At 46.2% G+C, this 15,754-nt stretch overlaps 1 protein-coding gene across 1 annotated transcript in view; it reads left to right on the top strand.

The window, feature by feature from the left end:
• Positions 1-1,017: 1,017 nt before the first annotated feature.
• Positions 1,018-15,754, top strand: part of LAP3 (leucine aminopeptidase 3) — a 353,892-nt gene continuing 339,155 nt past the window's right edge. Inside the window, exon 1 of the mRNA XM_085642373.1 lies at positions 1,018-1,239. Coding sequence (XP_085498499.1) covers positions 1,138-1,239 — 102 coding nt within the window. The 5' untranslated portion in view covers positions 1,018-1,137. The remainder of the gene's footprint in view (positions 1,240-15,754) is intronic.

Genomic DNA, 15,754 nt, shown 5'->3' with positions numbered 1-15,754 from the left:
GGGGGCCGGCAATGGGCCCCCGGAGACATTCTCTGCATGCCTTTCCATGGCAGTTCCACTGCCGCAGAAAGGCTGGCTACCATCGGCATCATAATCATGCCGGAGGAGCCTGGCCCTGCACCGGCCCCATTTTAGCGGTCCAGCTCCGCACGCCAGGCAAGCGTGCATACTGCTACCGGCGGAAAAGTGGCGGGCGGAAAATCTCACTACCGCGGTCGTCACCGCCATGCTAATGGGACCGGCAGTTTTCTGGGCTGCGATCGCGGGCGGATGACCGCCGCCGGCCCAGCAGTGCCACCGCCGTCCCGGCAGCGGACATCCAACCGCCATCCTAATAGACCCCTAAGTTTCTAATATTTAAATGTTACAGCTATGATGTTCCAAATAATTTATAGACTCTTTCCTCCTCTAGCCCTCCATTTTCCTATTCAATGTAACTAACAGACTCCCATATCCACCGCTAACATTTTAACAACTCATATTTCCCCTATACTAACCCACCACTAATCCACTTTGGGCTCCGTTCAAAGCCTCGTCAGGGCAGTAAATGCTATATAAATACAATTACAATGTTGTCCTCCAATATTGTTGACAACTGTTTACTTTTACAAAATCACCATTTAAACTATGAAGATTGCTTAGGGGGAATCCCCCAAACAACTCTTGAAACTCTTCATACATTCCCTTTTATATTAACGGCACACATTCAGTCAATCCACCCAGAGAGTTGTAACAGATACAAAAGAGTAATACTGCAACTCGCACATCGCTAGCTTCCGAACGTGCAAACAAAATGCGGCGTAAAAGCGGTGTAAAAAAGGCATACAATTTCAGAGAGGGCGGTTAGAATGGGTGCTATCTGCTACATGAATATATATCATAGCTTGCTTCTTCCGTTTCCATTGATTGAAAACTGGGCGGGATTACACTGACTTGACGTTCTCCAATGAGAACTCAATACACTGTGCTCAACCAAAATCTAGCGTTAGTGACCAATTACGTGCAATCTTACATTTTCACCTCTCGCCTCCTAAATGACAGTCCACTGACTGTACCCTCGTACCACCTAGTGTATAGCACGTGTTAGAGGGCACAGACCCTGTGGACATAGGCTGTGTGTTCCTACATACCGAAAAGATGATGCTGCTACCGTTAAGGACTGTTTTCACCAAGAACATAAGCAGGCACGGTCTCAGGGCGTTCTCTGGGTCACAGCAGAGGTACAACAGTGAGAAAAAGGTAGAGTGAGTTAACAGTGCACTTTTTTGTGTGTGCATATTTATATAGTGCGAACTCGACCCGAAGGTATTGAAGCGCTTTACACGAGCACCGTATTTACATTACACATTCAGCGACGGGGAGATTAATTGATTTTCCCAGAATCACAGGATGTGGTCGCGACCCCGAGGCTCGACCCCTGGTTCCAGCACCAAGGTCGGCAGTCTAGCCAACCGACCACATCCCCTCCCCCAAGTTAACAGTGCACTGCAATAAACGGTCGAACATCTCGTGCCGTTTTACTTCTTACTTGTTCCGTTTGTTAGTTTTAGTGCGTGTGACAATGCAACATTCCAGGAGCTTCCAGGAGCCGTGCGGGAATTAATCAGACAGCCCAGTTTCATTTTCTTTGGTAGACTTGTAATCGGTGATCTCTTTAAAATCGTGACTACAGTTCCCAGAATGCAAAGGAAACCATTTAATGGATGAGTTGCTCATGCGTGAACCTAGCTTGAGTATTTGGCATCTTACAAGCCATTAAAAGAATTGTATGGGATGAAAGTACCAACAAGTCAATTTCTAATTAATGAATAATGTAAACAGTGGTGTCGTTCTAATTGTAAACAGACCGTGAAAACTGCAGCAGGGATGGTGCTTTATTTGGTAAAGAAGACAAGCATACCATAAGTAGTTTTTATAGATGCCGAATTATTAAAGCTGCAAAGCAGGTTATTTCTAAATACCTAATTATATTAGTAGAGGTATTTTTTTTGTAAAATTATTGCAGCCTTTTCTTCAAACTTAGCCTTGGGATATGTGAAAATTTGTGGAGAGCAGGACAAATGAGGCCGTTTCCCCCTTAAATCTAAGCTAAAATTTCTCAAAACGATAACATACTTTGGGGCAAGTGTTCCACTGATCCTAACGCCTAGCATAAACCTGGACATGTGTAAATCCTATCTATGAGGTGTGAGCTGGAGTATAGTTTGCCAATCATGCCCATGTCACAAAATGTGACTCTGTAGCAAATTAGAGAACAAATTGGGCCTATTGTGCTCTATTTGTAAAGAGTTGTTCATGAGCATCTAGAACATGATCTCCATAATTCTTCATGCACAAAACATAGTGGATACAGAATAAGACTCGTGTACATCAGAGACAGTAGTCTCATTTTTTTAATCAGTACCATTACTTCAGTTAAAGAGTAGAGCTACCGAAATGGTGTGTGGTTTAAACCAAAAGCCATATGAAGACAAGATGAATAATGTAAGCATATTCCTTTCCAAAGTGGTGCAGAGTGTCCTTGGTGCAGTATCGTCATGTCAACTTGCTCCAGATTTCTTCATTTATTGTCCACCCAGTGTGTTTACTTGTGAAAGATACCAGTGTTATGAGTTCCTCAGTATGTGGTGCATGTGATTTTTGAGGTGCTCCAACCGCAAAGTGCTGGGCTGCTTTGGAGAAGAATGGGTGTTTCACTGCAAAATGCTGAATGTTTACACCTTTTTTAGGCCTGGCGTTAGCCAAGACCTTTTCACTTAACAAAAATGATATGTATTTTATACTTACTTAAAGGGGCTTTCAGTGAGCTACTTTTGCCCATTGGTCTGTTGTTGTGTCGTTGATATTGTTTTACACCCACTACAGCATACAGCAAGGGGCAGTGGGTCATACTTCAGCCACTGGCTAACCTCACTTTGAGTGAGTGTATTTTGGTCTTTCACAAGGAATGCTTCCTCAGAAAAGGTAGTTCCTATTATTGCCAGTGTTTTTGTATGTACTTAATTATTAATTTAGTGTTGCCTATGTTTCTGAGAGTGGCTCCTTAGCCCGCCTCTCTTTTTGCCTTTCCTCCATTGGCTGGCTTCCTAAACGGAGGCCAGCCATTGGAGGAGAGAGCCGTCCCTCCAAATAGGCTCCGTCTTTTTCAGATTCGGGGGCGTGTTCCTTGCTGTTCTTTCCACTTTTTAGCCACGCCCTTTTAGAACAGCAGGAACACGTCCCCGAATCCGAAAAACGCCGCTGCCTTTCTCCGAGGCATTTCTGCTTGACCTCGGAGAAAGGCAGTGGTGTGTTTGTCCTCTCCCCCTGCTCTTGGTTTCCTGCCCGATCGGTAATTATTCTGTTGGGCAAGGAAGTGTCCGTGCATCGTAAACGAGGCGGTTTCCATAAAGCTGCATTCTATCTTGACAAAATGGCAACGTTAACATAAACCCAGAACCAATGTTTTAACATATAAAATGATTTACTTTTATCATGCTGATTAGTATTATATTCGCCAACAACATTAATTTCGTTGAAGGACACTGTTCTCCTAAGGACAACTGCTGACAGTAGTAGTGTTGGGTTCAACGGTATTCTCCCCATTCCATGATGGCCGCCAAACGCTCATTTTTACCGAGGACAAACCCATGCGAGCTAGGGCTGCTGATCCATGGTTTTTGAGTGCGCTGAACAACTTTGTAGACAACCGAGCAAGGAATCCAGTGTACCGCCACCCCAGCAGGACCTAACCAAGAACCTCCAGCAGCCACGGCCGGTAATAAGCCCCCAGTACCCGAACAGCACAGCCAAGCGCGCCGCCGAAGCCCGGTATTTCATCGTCTAAGAGGGAAGGGTCGCCTTGGGCCACGTTTCTAGGTGGCCCAAGGCACAACTTGGTGATTGGACCGACACAAAAAGAATAACCTCATCGGGAGCACGCCGCCTCACCCCTAGCACGGCAACGGTAAGGTGTGGTTTCGGAGGTAAAATGCTGCGCAATGGTTGTATGAACAAAGGTAGCAGAGTGGCTGCGCAGCTTGCAGGGCAAGGCCGGCGCGAAAGTTTATAAAAAAATAAATAAAAAAAAAACAAGAAACTGGGCTTCTCGGTCTGAGCGGCCAAATGCGAGCGTAAATCAATACCGCCACAGCAATAGGTAGCAGTGCACAGAGGACGAGCAGTATGTAGCGTCCAAAGGTTTTCCGGTAAAGCGGACCTGTCCACTAACATGGTCTTAGGGTATGTGGAAAGCCAGGAAACGGGGGGGGGAGCTTGGCGATGTTAGGGAGATCAGAACAGCGGCCCGGAAACTGACGGGTCTGGTATGCCCCCCCACACACATTAAGTACGTCTAGGAGTACGTGCCCTCACGTAACCCAAAATATAAATGCTTTAAAAAAAAAACCACCCATTTAAATAGCGGCAGCACGCCTACAGGTAGAAACGGGACAGGACTTCCATTGGGAGCACGGTGCACAACCATCTTCTATTCAGGCGGTAAACGGGCGAGTGCGCCCGTAAATACGGCAACCCGATAGAACCATGTGCTGCGGAGCATTATCATGCGGCCGGCAGAAATTGCCCGCTAGAGGAAACCCCCTGGCGCAAGGGTGCTGCTATTCAGTAGCGCAAAAAATGCTAAAATATTTGTTAATTACAGCAATAAAACGTCATGCCATTAGCATTCCTTACCTGTTCTAAAATAATTGACAATCTTCAAATCTAAACCTGGAAAGTTGTTAGGATTAAATTGCCAATTGGGGTTCTCTGCAGACTGGTGCGTTAAACTTGAAATCCAGGGACAATAAAAGCATACTGAGGATAACCTTATAGTAACCACATGGATGGCGCAAAGGCCTTTTTGCTTGGAGCAGGTCAGCCTGCTGGCAGGCTCGAGTTACCAGGAGTACGAGCGAAGATGCATGCTTTTAGCTCCAGACCGGCTCCAGGGCAGTGCGACCGCAGCGGGTGATGACTGTTTTGTTAGTTTACGTTGTGATCAAAAGCTATGCTGCCCATCCCCGCCTCCAGCAATTGTCAGGAAACAATGGTAAGGCAAGATAGCTACTAACCTGCTGGCGAGAGCAGAGTCTGGTGTAGTAGTGTTGACTCGGGGAAGTTGTTTGTTTTGTTCATAGTAAGCAATGCTGAGGGTTAATATGCCTGCTGCAAAGAACATGGACCATGCAGATCATAAAGGGAATGCATGTTCTGGTTTCCTGACGTTGAACTGGAGGAGCATTTCAATATTTTTTACTTGACACTTATGAAAGGACCAAGTACTGCACTCTCACCTGCTGCCGCGGTAGGAGTCCCCGAAGCAATACACTGCCCACCACAGCAAACATTTTTTATGCCGCGCTGCCTGCTGCCAACCGCGGATCTGCTTCCGGACCTTTGAACAAACTCTTCCGGTGCTAGGGATGGTCCAGTTTTACTGCCTTTCTAAATTCGTAGCTGTGCACCTTTGAGAGTCTAGGTCTGGCTGCAAGGAACAATCGCCATGGGCAAGAGAAGGAACGACAAGCAAGTAATTAATAGCCTGACCAAGAAGCAGAAGAAACATCTAATAGAGTTCGGAGAGCAGCACCTCTTTTATGACAAGTAAGTGTCTTACCATCTCTTAGAGACTTGAGATTTGTCCTAACTATTCGCGTAGTATTTTAATTCATATTTGTTGAGCTGCTTTTTTTTGGTCGAGGGACCGTCCGGTATCTCACTACCTTACTCTCTATCTACCTCACTCTCTCTCACTACCTCACTCTCTATTTCAATACCTCACTCTCTCTCTCTATCTCACTACCTCACTCTCTCTCTGCTAATGCAATAGGTATCACATATGAAAAAAAAAAGCTAATTCCAATAGAAATGACAATGCCATTTATTTAGGGATACAAAAATGATAAAAAAATAATGAGCAATACCAATAGCTCTACCTATAATATTGCCGAGACCATTGCATTGTAAATGCTTGTTAAAATTGTGAATGAGTTTTATTGTAGTTCAAGGACATATACAAAATATGTAGGCCAACGAAGTCACAGACATGACCACATTTCATAGACACATGATAATCAATCGTCAGAGCGATACCATGATCTTCCCCGCATATCTTGCTGTGTTTTTGTGGGCAACCCCCAAGCCGCATAGATAGGTTGATCTTGTTGAGCACACCAGTCCACCCACATCCGCCATTCAGTAATTGAGGGAGGATGTGGGGATATGGGCAACGTCGCGCTTTGCAACCAATGTGGTGACCCCGATGAATGTGTGCTCTGCCCTTGGGTCACCAAGTTCTTCTAGCAGCCCCAGCAGTGCTACTACAGGAGAGAGAAGCACTGATGAGAGCTCTTGGTCAATTCTTCACCAGTATGGAGTCATCACAGGACAAGACCAGGCAACGTGGAAAACATCTGATTTGATGTGGAACATACGAAGCAAGCAGCTTGCGAAACCTTCCTGGTACGTTGGAGCTACAGGGGGGTCATGTAGGAGATAATTAAGCTGGGTCAACCTAAGGTGTGTTAGAAAGTTCTTGGGGTGCCGTCCTAGCCTCTCTACAGTGTGCATCATCTTGTATCACCCAACGCTGTTTTAGTGTGGCAAATCAGTTTGGGGTATTAATGACCAAGATACAGTGTATCTAGGGAATGGCACCTGGAGCGAGCTTCCTCATTAGTAGCTTGACTTCAAGGGGACTGAATTTAGGAATGTCGGTGTCCTGGGGGATATTAGCTTTAAGTGTGTGTAGTAATTGCAGGTTCTTGTGAAACTGAGTATGGGAGAGGTGGTACTGTTCTTGTGTCTGGTGGGACGTCTATATGTGGCTACCAGAACAGATGTCCTGAAGATGGATGATTCTATCCTAGCCCATTTTGTGAATCCCTCCAGTCTTGCAGTATGGAGCAGCCACTTCTCTTGCCATAGGAAAATCATCTGTGTCAATCTACAGTCCCACCCTGTGAGATGGAGTGCAGTCCTTCAGCACAGGAGGACCACATGTGCTCTGTCCAAAAATCCCATAATTTTGTTCTGTCCCAGTAGGGCCAGTTTCCCGCTGAGCCAATCATTGATAACAACCAACTTCAAGGCAGTGTAATATCTTTGTAAATCTGCCATCCCCATTCCTCCATCGTACGTAGACTGGTGGCAGTTAGCGAAGCATTCGATGGTGGCTACTCACCCATAGGAAAGAACGAATTGCGATATTGAGGGTTTTAAACCATTGATTGGTTATCGGGCGAGGGAAGCTTTGGAACATGTACAGGTAGTGAGGCAGTATCAGCATCTTGAAGAGGGCAACCTGTCTCAAAATGTGGAGTGGCAGGCATGCCCATTTCTGAAGATCTTTTTTCATTTTGGTCATGATGGGTGTCAAATTAAGACTCCATGTTAACTGTGGGAGCAAAGAAATGTGTATCCCCAGGTGAATTTCGAACTACCAAGAGCAGAAACTCAAGTCACCTCTGACCGGGTCCAGCAGAGATATTGTTTTATTCACCTGAAGGCTGGAGGCCGCTTCATAAGATGTCAAGTAGCTCCAAGCAATGGGATCCCAGGGCCTTGGGATTGGACAGAAAAAGCAGAATATCGTCCACGTATAACGCAATTCTCTCCTCCGGTCCATCATCCTAGACTGCCCTTGGATTTGGGTGTCACATCGTATGAGCCATGCAAGAGACTCAATGGCCAGAGCAAAGAGGAGCGGGGAGAGTGGGAAACCTTGGCGTGCCTTTGCGTATGGGACAGGGGGTAGAGAGCGAACTGTTTATTTGGACTTGTGCTCACGGTTGGGAGTACAGAAACTTGGTAAGTTTACGAAAGTGCGTTCCTAGCCTGGCTCCTTTTAGGACGCTGTTCAAGAAGAACCAATGAATGGTGTTGAATGCCTTCTCAAAGTTTATTAGGAGTAGGACAAAGGGATGTTGGAGGCAGTGTGCCTGGGAAAGGGCCAATTCGACTACAAATGCAGTGCATGGTGCTGCGGGCCGACATAAAGCCACATTGGTCAGGATGAATCCAGAAGGTCAGGGTCTGTCGTAGCTCGTTAGCTAGGATCTTAACGAATATCTGAATCTCAGAGTTAATTAGGAACATGGGCCTATATGAGGTGCAGTTGTCCAGAGTGTCCTGTTTTAGGGACAACAACGAACGTGGGTGTATCAAGTTCTGATTGAAAGGCCTCCCTTTTGACTGCATCTGCGTACAGGGCCAGCAGGTGGAGAACTAGCGTACTGCCAAATTTTCGATAGTACTCAATTGGGAAGTCGTTGGGTCCGGGTGTTTTACCTGGGACCATACCAAAAGTGCTGCATCTATTTTCTTGGCTGTAATTGGCTGGTCAAGGTCACAGTCTAATGAGGGGAGGAATGGAGGCAGCAGAAGTTCAACCAGCAGTGGATGCACAACCTTTCGTGGGGCTGTGGTCTGCGGTCATATAGCTTTTGATAGTGCAAGCGTTTGCAGATTACTTTGTCAGAAGTGCGGGCCTTAAGATGACCCTCCGTGTCCTCGATCCGAGGAACAACTCTGGGGGTCCCATCTCTGGTGGCCAGCCAGTATAGGAACTTCCAAAGCATATATCCGCGTGCTCGTATACCCATCGGGTCATTGCCCTCCATCACTGCCGGGCCTTCTCCAATAAGATTTTTCTTGTTTAGGTTCTGGCTACCGCCAATTGGTTGGGCAGTTCTGTCGATGGCTTTCTGCTTGACTGGTTCTACTTATCTTTGATACTAATCTCATTTGCCTGTGTTTTGGCTACAAGCTTGTTTATTTTGGTCAGTGCTCTTTACTAATAGCATACCCTAAACAATCCGCTTCCTAAATTTCACACCCATGCAATAGGCGCTGTAAGTAGGGGAGTGGGGGATGCTGAAGCACCCCTAAAATAACCATGCTGGACTTCAGAAGCGAATGAGTAATAAACAGGCCTTTAAATGTTGGTTTTATCTTGTTACCTTTGCTGTGCATCCAAAGACAGAGGTCAAATGTTAGACTCTGTCTTCTAGGGGAAGTTGGTGTTTAGTTTTCTTTCTGTGACTGCAAAGTGAAAGGATTTATGTGACAGTCTTGTTGGAAAGGCAGTAGGATGTTATTTTCTGCAGCACGCAACAACATTTAAATGCCAGTAAATTAACTGTACAAATATTTCAGAATATATCAGTATTAGGAAAGCACAAACATAGCACATTTATTTTGTAATTCTGAAGTATAGTGAAAACAAATAGATTAATACGATCAAAACGAATCAATACACTAGGTGATGCCCATTTCCACACATTGTTTGTGTGCTGTATATTTTATCAGTAAAACTGTATGTCTATGCAATTGTGAAAGTAAATTTAATTGAAAATGAGTTGTCTGTAGTGGCAGTGCGCTACCACACCGTGCATACTTCACTCTATGCCACTCCACGGCACTGTAATTCCACCACTCTACGTCGCTTAACTTTAGGACACTGTACTCTGTGCCGCTCTATGACTCTCCACGACACTCTAATTCACTCTACACCACTTCACCCTGTGCCACTCCACTACTCCACTCTATGCCACTCTACAACCTTCCACTCTACGATACTATACTCCACTCTATGCCACTCTAGTCTACAACACTCTATGGCACTCCACGACACTCCACTCTATAATACTGTACGCCACAACACTCCACTCTACTCCATTTTACACCACTCTACTCTACTCTACGACACTCTACTCCACTCTTTGCCACTCCTCTCTATTTCAATCTACGCCACTCAACGATACTTCACTCTACGGTACAGCACTCTACACCACTCTATTCCACTTAAGCCCCTCCACTCTACGCCCCTCTTCTCTACTCTATGCCACTCCACTTTGTGCCACTCCATTCTATGACACACTACTCCACTCTACACCACTTCACTCTATGCTACTCCACTGTACGCCACTCTTCACTCTATGGCACATTACTCCATTCTGCGCCAGTCCACTCTATGCCACTCTACGACACTCCACTGCACTCCAGTCTATGCCAATCCACTCTGGATCACTTTACGCTACTCCATGCAACTCCTCTCTGACACTCCACTCTATTGCATTCTAAGCCACTCTATTGCATGTCACTCCACTCTACGCTACTGCACTCTATGACACTCCACTCAACAACACTCTACGCTGCTCAACTCTACTTCATTCCACTCTAACCCACGGTATTCTACAACACTCTGATCCACTCTCCACCATTCTACTCTACTCCACGAAACTCTACTCCACTTTGCACCACTTCACTCTCACACTTCACTCTATGCCATTCCATTCTATTCCACTCCACACTGCGACACTCTACTCCACGACTCTCTACTCTACGACTCTCTACGGCACTTCACTCTGTGACTCTCTACGGCACACCACTCTATGACACTCTACTTCACGACATTCTACTCCTCTTCACAACAATCCACTCCATGCCACTCCACTGCTCCCACCTTTACTCTATGCCACGTCACTCTTCGACATTCTACTCTGCACCACTCTACAACACTATACGGTACTCCACTCTAGTACACTCCAGTCTACAACACTCCACTCTGACGCTCTACTCCATTCCAGTCTACGACACTCTACTACACAATACGCCTCTCCTCTCTATGCCACTCCATTCTACTCCACTCTGACACTACGCCTCTCCACGCTACTCCACTCCACTCTACTCCACTCTATGTTACTTCACTCTACACCACTCAAACTCAAATCTAGGACACTTGACACCACTCAATGCCACTCCACTCTATGGCATTCTAGTCCACTCCACTCCACTCGACGCTACTCCACTCTATTCCATGAAGCTCCACTGTATGACACTATACACTACCCCACTCTACACCACTCCAGTCTACGACACTCTACTCCAATACTCTCTACTCTACTTCACTCTGCGCCACTCCACTTTATATCATTCCACTTAACGTCATTTCACGCTACTCCACAACACTGTAATCCACTCTCCATACCACTCCACTTTGTGACTCTCTGTGGCACTCCACTCTACTACACTCTATGCCACTGCACAACACTCCACTCTATGTCACTGCACAACACTCCACTGTATGCCAGTCCACTGTATGCCAGTCCACTGTATGTCACTTCACTCTGTGTCACTTCACTCTGTGTCACTTCACTCTGTGTCACTCCACTCTGTGCCACTCCAGTCTGTGCCACACTCCTCTACTCCATTCTACGACACTCTGGTCTGACACTCTAAGACACTCTACAACATTATAGGGCACTCCGCTCTGATGCTCTATTCTAATCAGTCTGTGATACTCTACTACACTCTAGACTCTCCAATCCATACCACTCCATTCTATGACCCTCCACTCCACTCCACGCCACTCCACTCTACAACAAAACACTCTAATCCACTTCATGACACTCTAATCCAGTCTGCAAAACTCTAATCCACTCTGCAACACTCCACTCTGCAACACGCCACTCTGCAACACGCCACTCTGCAACACGCCACTCTGCAACACGCCACTCTGCAACACGCCACTCTGCAACACGCCACTCTGCAACACGCCACTCTGCAACACGCCACTCTACGCCACGCCACTCTACGCCACGCCACTCTACCCCACGCCACTCTACGCCACGCCACTCTACGCCACGCTACTCCACTACCGACATTCTACTCGACACTATGCCATCCTACTCCACTCAATGCACCCTACGACAACCCTTCAACACTCCATTTCATAGATCAGTCTTCTATGCCACAAATGTTTGGCCATTCTGAACAGCAGCAAAGATGATGTAAAACATTTTGGCAAAGCCAATAGCTATAGCATAAGCAAAACCTTTTGGCTTTGTCAATGTTTGTTCTAGGTGATTGCTGCTATTTTAGAGTATACCAGATTGACAGCCTCTTCGAACACATGATCCAGAAACCCTAAGCGTGCGAGTGGCTCGCTGCTGCTTGACTTTGTGGCCAGACCGGCGGTCGGACTGCTCGGCTCCTGCTGTCCTCCTCGCTAGAGGAGGAGGAAAACAACCAGGAAGAGAGGAAAGGGGAAGGCAGGAGGGCACTTCCAGCTACGGCTCAGCCCAGTCAGACAGCAGTGCAGCAGTCTGGTGGTATTCGCAATAGGCTGCGGGCACCCCACGTCGCACAGAATCGTCCGGCAATAGGCTTGTGCAGCTTATGCCTGCTTTGTGAGCCTGCGTGCCAACCAACACGTCTAGGCGTCCTCCACTGCCGATCCCTGTCCTATGTTCAGGGATTATTCCAATTTAGACACTTGCTTTCTTTTCCCCGGCTGCCTATCCCGATAGCTCAGAGGTGCCGCCACCTGCATTCCCTGTGCTCCCTAGGTGTGGGGATCCTTGCTGCCCTGGTGTGGTCAATCTAGGTGCCAGTGTTCCCTATGCTCCCCGGGTGTGATGATTTTTGCAGCCGCGGTGTGTTTAGTGTAAGCGCCAGCGGCAGGATCACACTGCACCTGCCGCCTTCCTGCTTCCTTGTTGCCTGGTGCTCTTGGCTCTCCTTCAGCCCCACTTCTGCAAACTAAAAGAAGCCATCCGATAAATCAGGGCAACGTGTAACCCCATAAGGAAAATGTCAGCTCTGTTAGAATGGCCTGCTGAGCCCACCATCCATTATCGTTGGAGATATGGTATCAGATTAAGAGTGGGATTAAGAGCTAGGACCAGGCAATGTTGGAAACCCATAGAACATGTTAAAGAAACTCAAGGCCCACTGGGTCACTCCATAAGGGGTCGGAAAGCAGTAGGGAGCGGTGAAACCCGCCCACAAACTAACCCTGCCAGTGCGGGACTCCAACACAATCGAATTCAGAACACTGCAGGAAACAGTCAGGCTCTCTCAATACTCAGCTTCTTGGGACCTGTGGCACTATTCACACCTACATCGTCCCTGATAAGGTAAATAATCCTAATGAAGTCCACAAGAAAACCCAAAAAGATAAACATGGGCAGCGAAGCAGTCCAAGGGTGCAAAAGGTGCCCCACGCAAGATTGAAAGCTAAGCAACCAGCACAAGCTGATCGTGATGGACATAACGCCACCCTTTTCCCTTTGTGCGCACATAGCATGACCAACACCTCCCACAAATCCACCAACTGCACGACCAATGGTTGTTGATCACCATTGCTGACTGCACTCCACTCCATTGTCCAATCATTAAAATTTCACTCTGAAAAACTAGAAGTCCAAGTAGACCTTTTAAATGCCCTGGCAGTGTGTGTCGGGGATGGACAACAAACTTGACACGGATAACACCCTTATCGTGTGGGCCCAGTGGTCGCCCCCAGCAAAAGTTAACCCAGTGTATCCAGAGTTTGGAAAGTTTGCATTTTCACCAATTCTTAATAAACTCTCATCAGTTGTTACAGACCTAAAGAAGCAAACCATGACCTCACCACTGTGCGGTACTAGATATGGAAGCAAGTCAGTGGAAGAGCCAACAAAAACAAAACTATACACCTCTCCCCCTCTGCCATGTGCTACTGCAACCTGCACAGCAATTTTGCAAAGAACCACGGTGGAAGAGTACACCAAGGCTCCCAATGCACTGATCGCACCAAAGGTTTTTTCCAAGTTTCCAAAGTACTGAATCACAGAAAGCATCTCAATCAGTGCTGGGCTCGAGTATGATGTTATGCATAGCGAAAATACACGCACAATCAGATCTTGGGTACATAGCCATCAGTAAAAGAGTACAAACACTAAAATTCTTGAAATAGGAACTCCTAAAGCCACTCACGAAGTAGTGAGCACTGAGCTTGACGTACCAAGCAGCCCCCTGAAGAAAAGCATCTCACACATGAAACGTCAAGTGCCGCACATAGGAAACCACCAAGAAAACGAGAACACAAAAGATTGCGGAAAGCAAAGAAAAAATTGACTATTTGGTAACCAACTGCTACAGGTCACAGATTATTCAATAAAATATATTCAATCTTTGAAAAAAAGAACATAGTATGCAAGGACATATCCCAGTTCTCAGGCAAACGTGACACAGCTACTCAACAGGCACGAAGCACCCTTCCCGGTCATTGGAACCTGCTCAACATAGGAGGCACTGGTCCAGACTAAAACAAATTTGACAGCCAATCAATGCTGCACCCACCTTAACAAACAGTGGTTCATCAAATGGGCTGTTCATATGCAGCCAAGGTCTGAGGCCAACACTACTTCAATGGCTGGGAAGGATAACATTATACCATTCATTAGCAAAGATACCCGTAACTAGCTAGGAGAATTGAAAGATTTAGACAAAATGAAAGCTAGCAACTTTAACTGAAAATCAACACCTGCAGAAAATCACAGTATCAGGGAACGGCATTTCAAAAGTCATAGGGAACCTACGATTTACAGTGAAAAATCATCATTTAAAGCTATCTGCAAAATCCCCACCTGCATAAAGCTCTTTACCAATCGGCCCTCAATGTCTAGGCGATCAACTGCACATTTCTGCACCCGCTGAGGAGTTCCGGTTTGCAGGCACAACCCCTAATCTCAGTGGTAATCCCCCAACTCATCCCTAGGTGTTGCTTGACTACAAAGCTCAGGCATTGGTCACCAATCAAGAAGTAAGATCCTACTCTACACAAAATATATATCTTGAGGTCCCCACAATATATCAAATAGGGGAAATATAGTGAAGCTAATTGGAAGCCATGCACCACTGTCACATTTAACCAGTGCGTTCCTCCCACCCAGATATACACAATCAAAGGAACCGACTTTAATAACATGGTCAAAGGCTCAACAGGCAAGACTAATGTAGCAAGAAAAGGATCATTTCCGGGACTGGGGCATCGGGCTAACAAGATATTCAACTGAAGTGTACCCAGTACAGCTCTGTAGTGAACCCATGACAGTCGGTCACAATAGAGGTCACCCAAATGAGACTTTCTCAATTCTGAGAAACGGAATAGGCAGCAATAACCAGCCCAAAACTACAGTAATAAGGCTGGAAGATACACTAAGGAGGCAATATAGGCCGCGTCAAAACAGCAACATGGAGACAGACTGGCTATGGCTGCCAATGGCCTTAGCTAATTGATCAGGAAATTGATTGCCTGACCCGCATACACCCAGAACCTCTACTGGTCTGAAGATATGCTCATGGAACGTTATAGGTTTGATCAATTTGCTTAATGAAGTAGAAGTGGTTGCGTACTCGCAGCAATTCAACAGGATAATGCTAAAGGAAACACGCAGCATAAAATAAACTCCCCTGATTGGGAATTTGGAATATTGATCCTCAGCATTATAAATGAAGTCAAAACGCAAACCTAAAGGTGGCCTAGTTATTTACAGTTCATCAGATTTGGATGTTAATATAGAATAAAGCGCACTACGTGAACTACTGGTTGCAAATTTGGCATGTGACCTTAAGGCACCACTCCTATTAATGTATATTTACAACCACCAATGCCTCCACCTAAAACATGAGGTTATACTGAAACTGGAGTCAATAATAACCGACTCAAGCCAAAAGCCAGTCGGGGCACATTTGATTTTGACAGGTGAATCAAATCTATTCTCCAACAGCTATGGAGATGAATTGGTATTGATACAAGGCGAACTTGGTAACATCCCACATCAAGTGATATCCTCGATTTTAAAAAACTTGACCCCATTAGAGAGAAGATATTGGGCATATGTGTGCATGCCGGTCTCAGATCAGTGAATGGAAGAGCAAGAGAGGATCAGCCCCCTGCGCCAACTCACACTGCTCCTAAATCATGCTCCGTTATAGATTAAAC

This window comes from Triturus cristatus, chromosome 2_2, assembly GCF_964204655.1.
Source record: "Triturus cristatus chromosome 2_2, aTriCri1.1, whole genome shotgun sequence".
In the NCBI taxonomy this organism is placed as follows: Eukaryota; Metazoa; Chordata; class Amphibia; order Caudata; family Salamandridae; genus Triturus; species Triturus cristatus.
The sequence above is the reverse complement of the archived record's forward strand: the minus strand, read 5'-3'. Positions and strand labels throughout refer to the sequence as shown.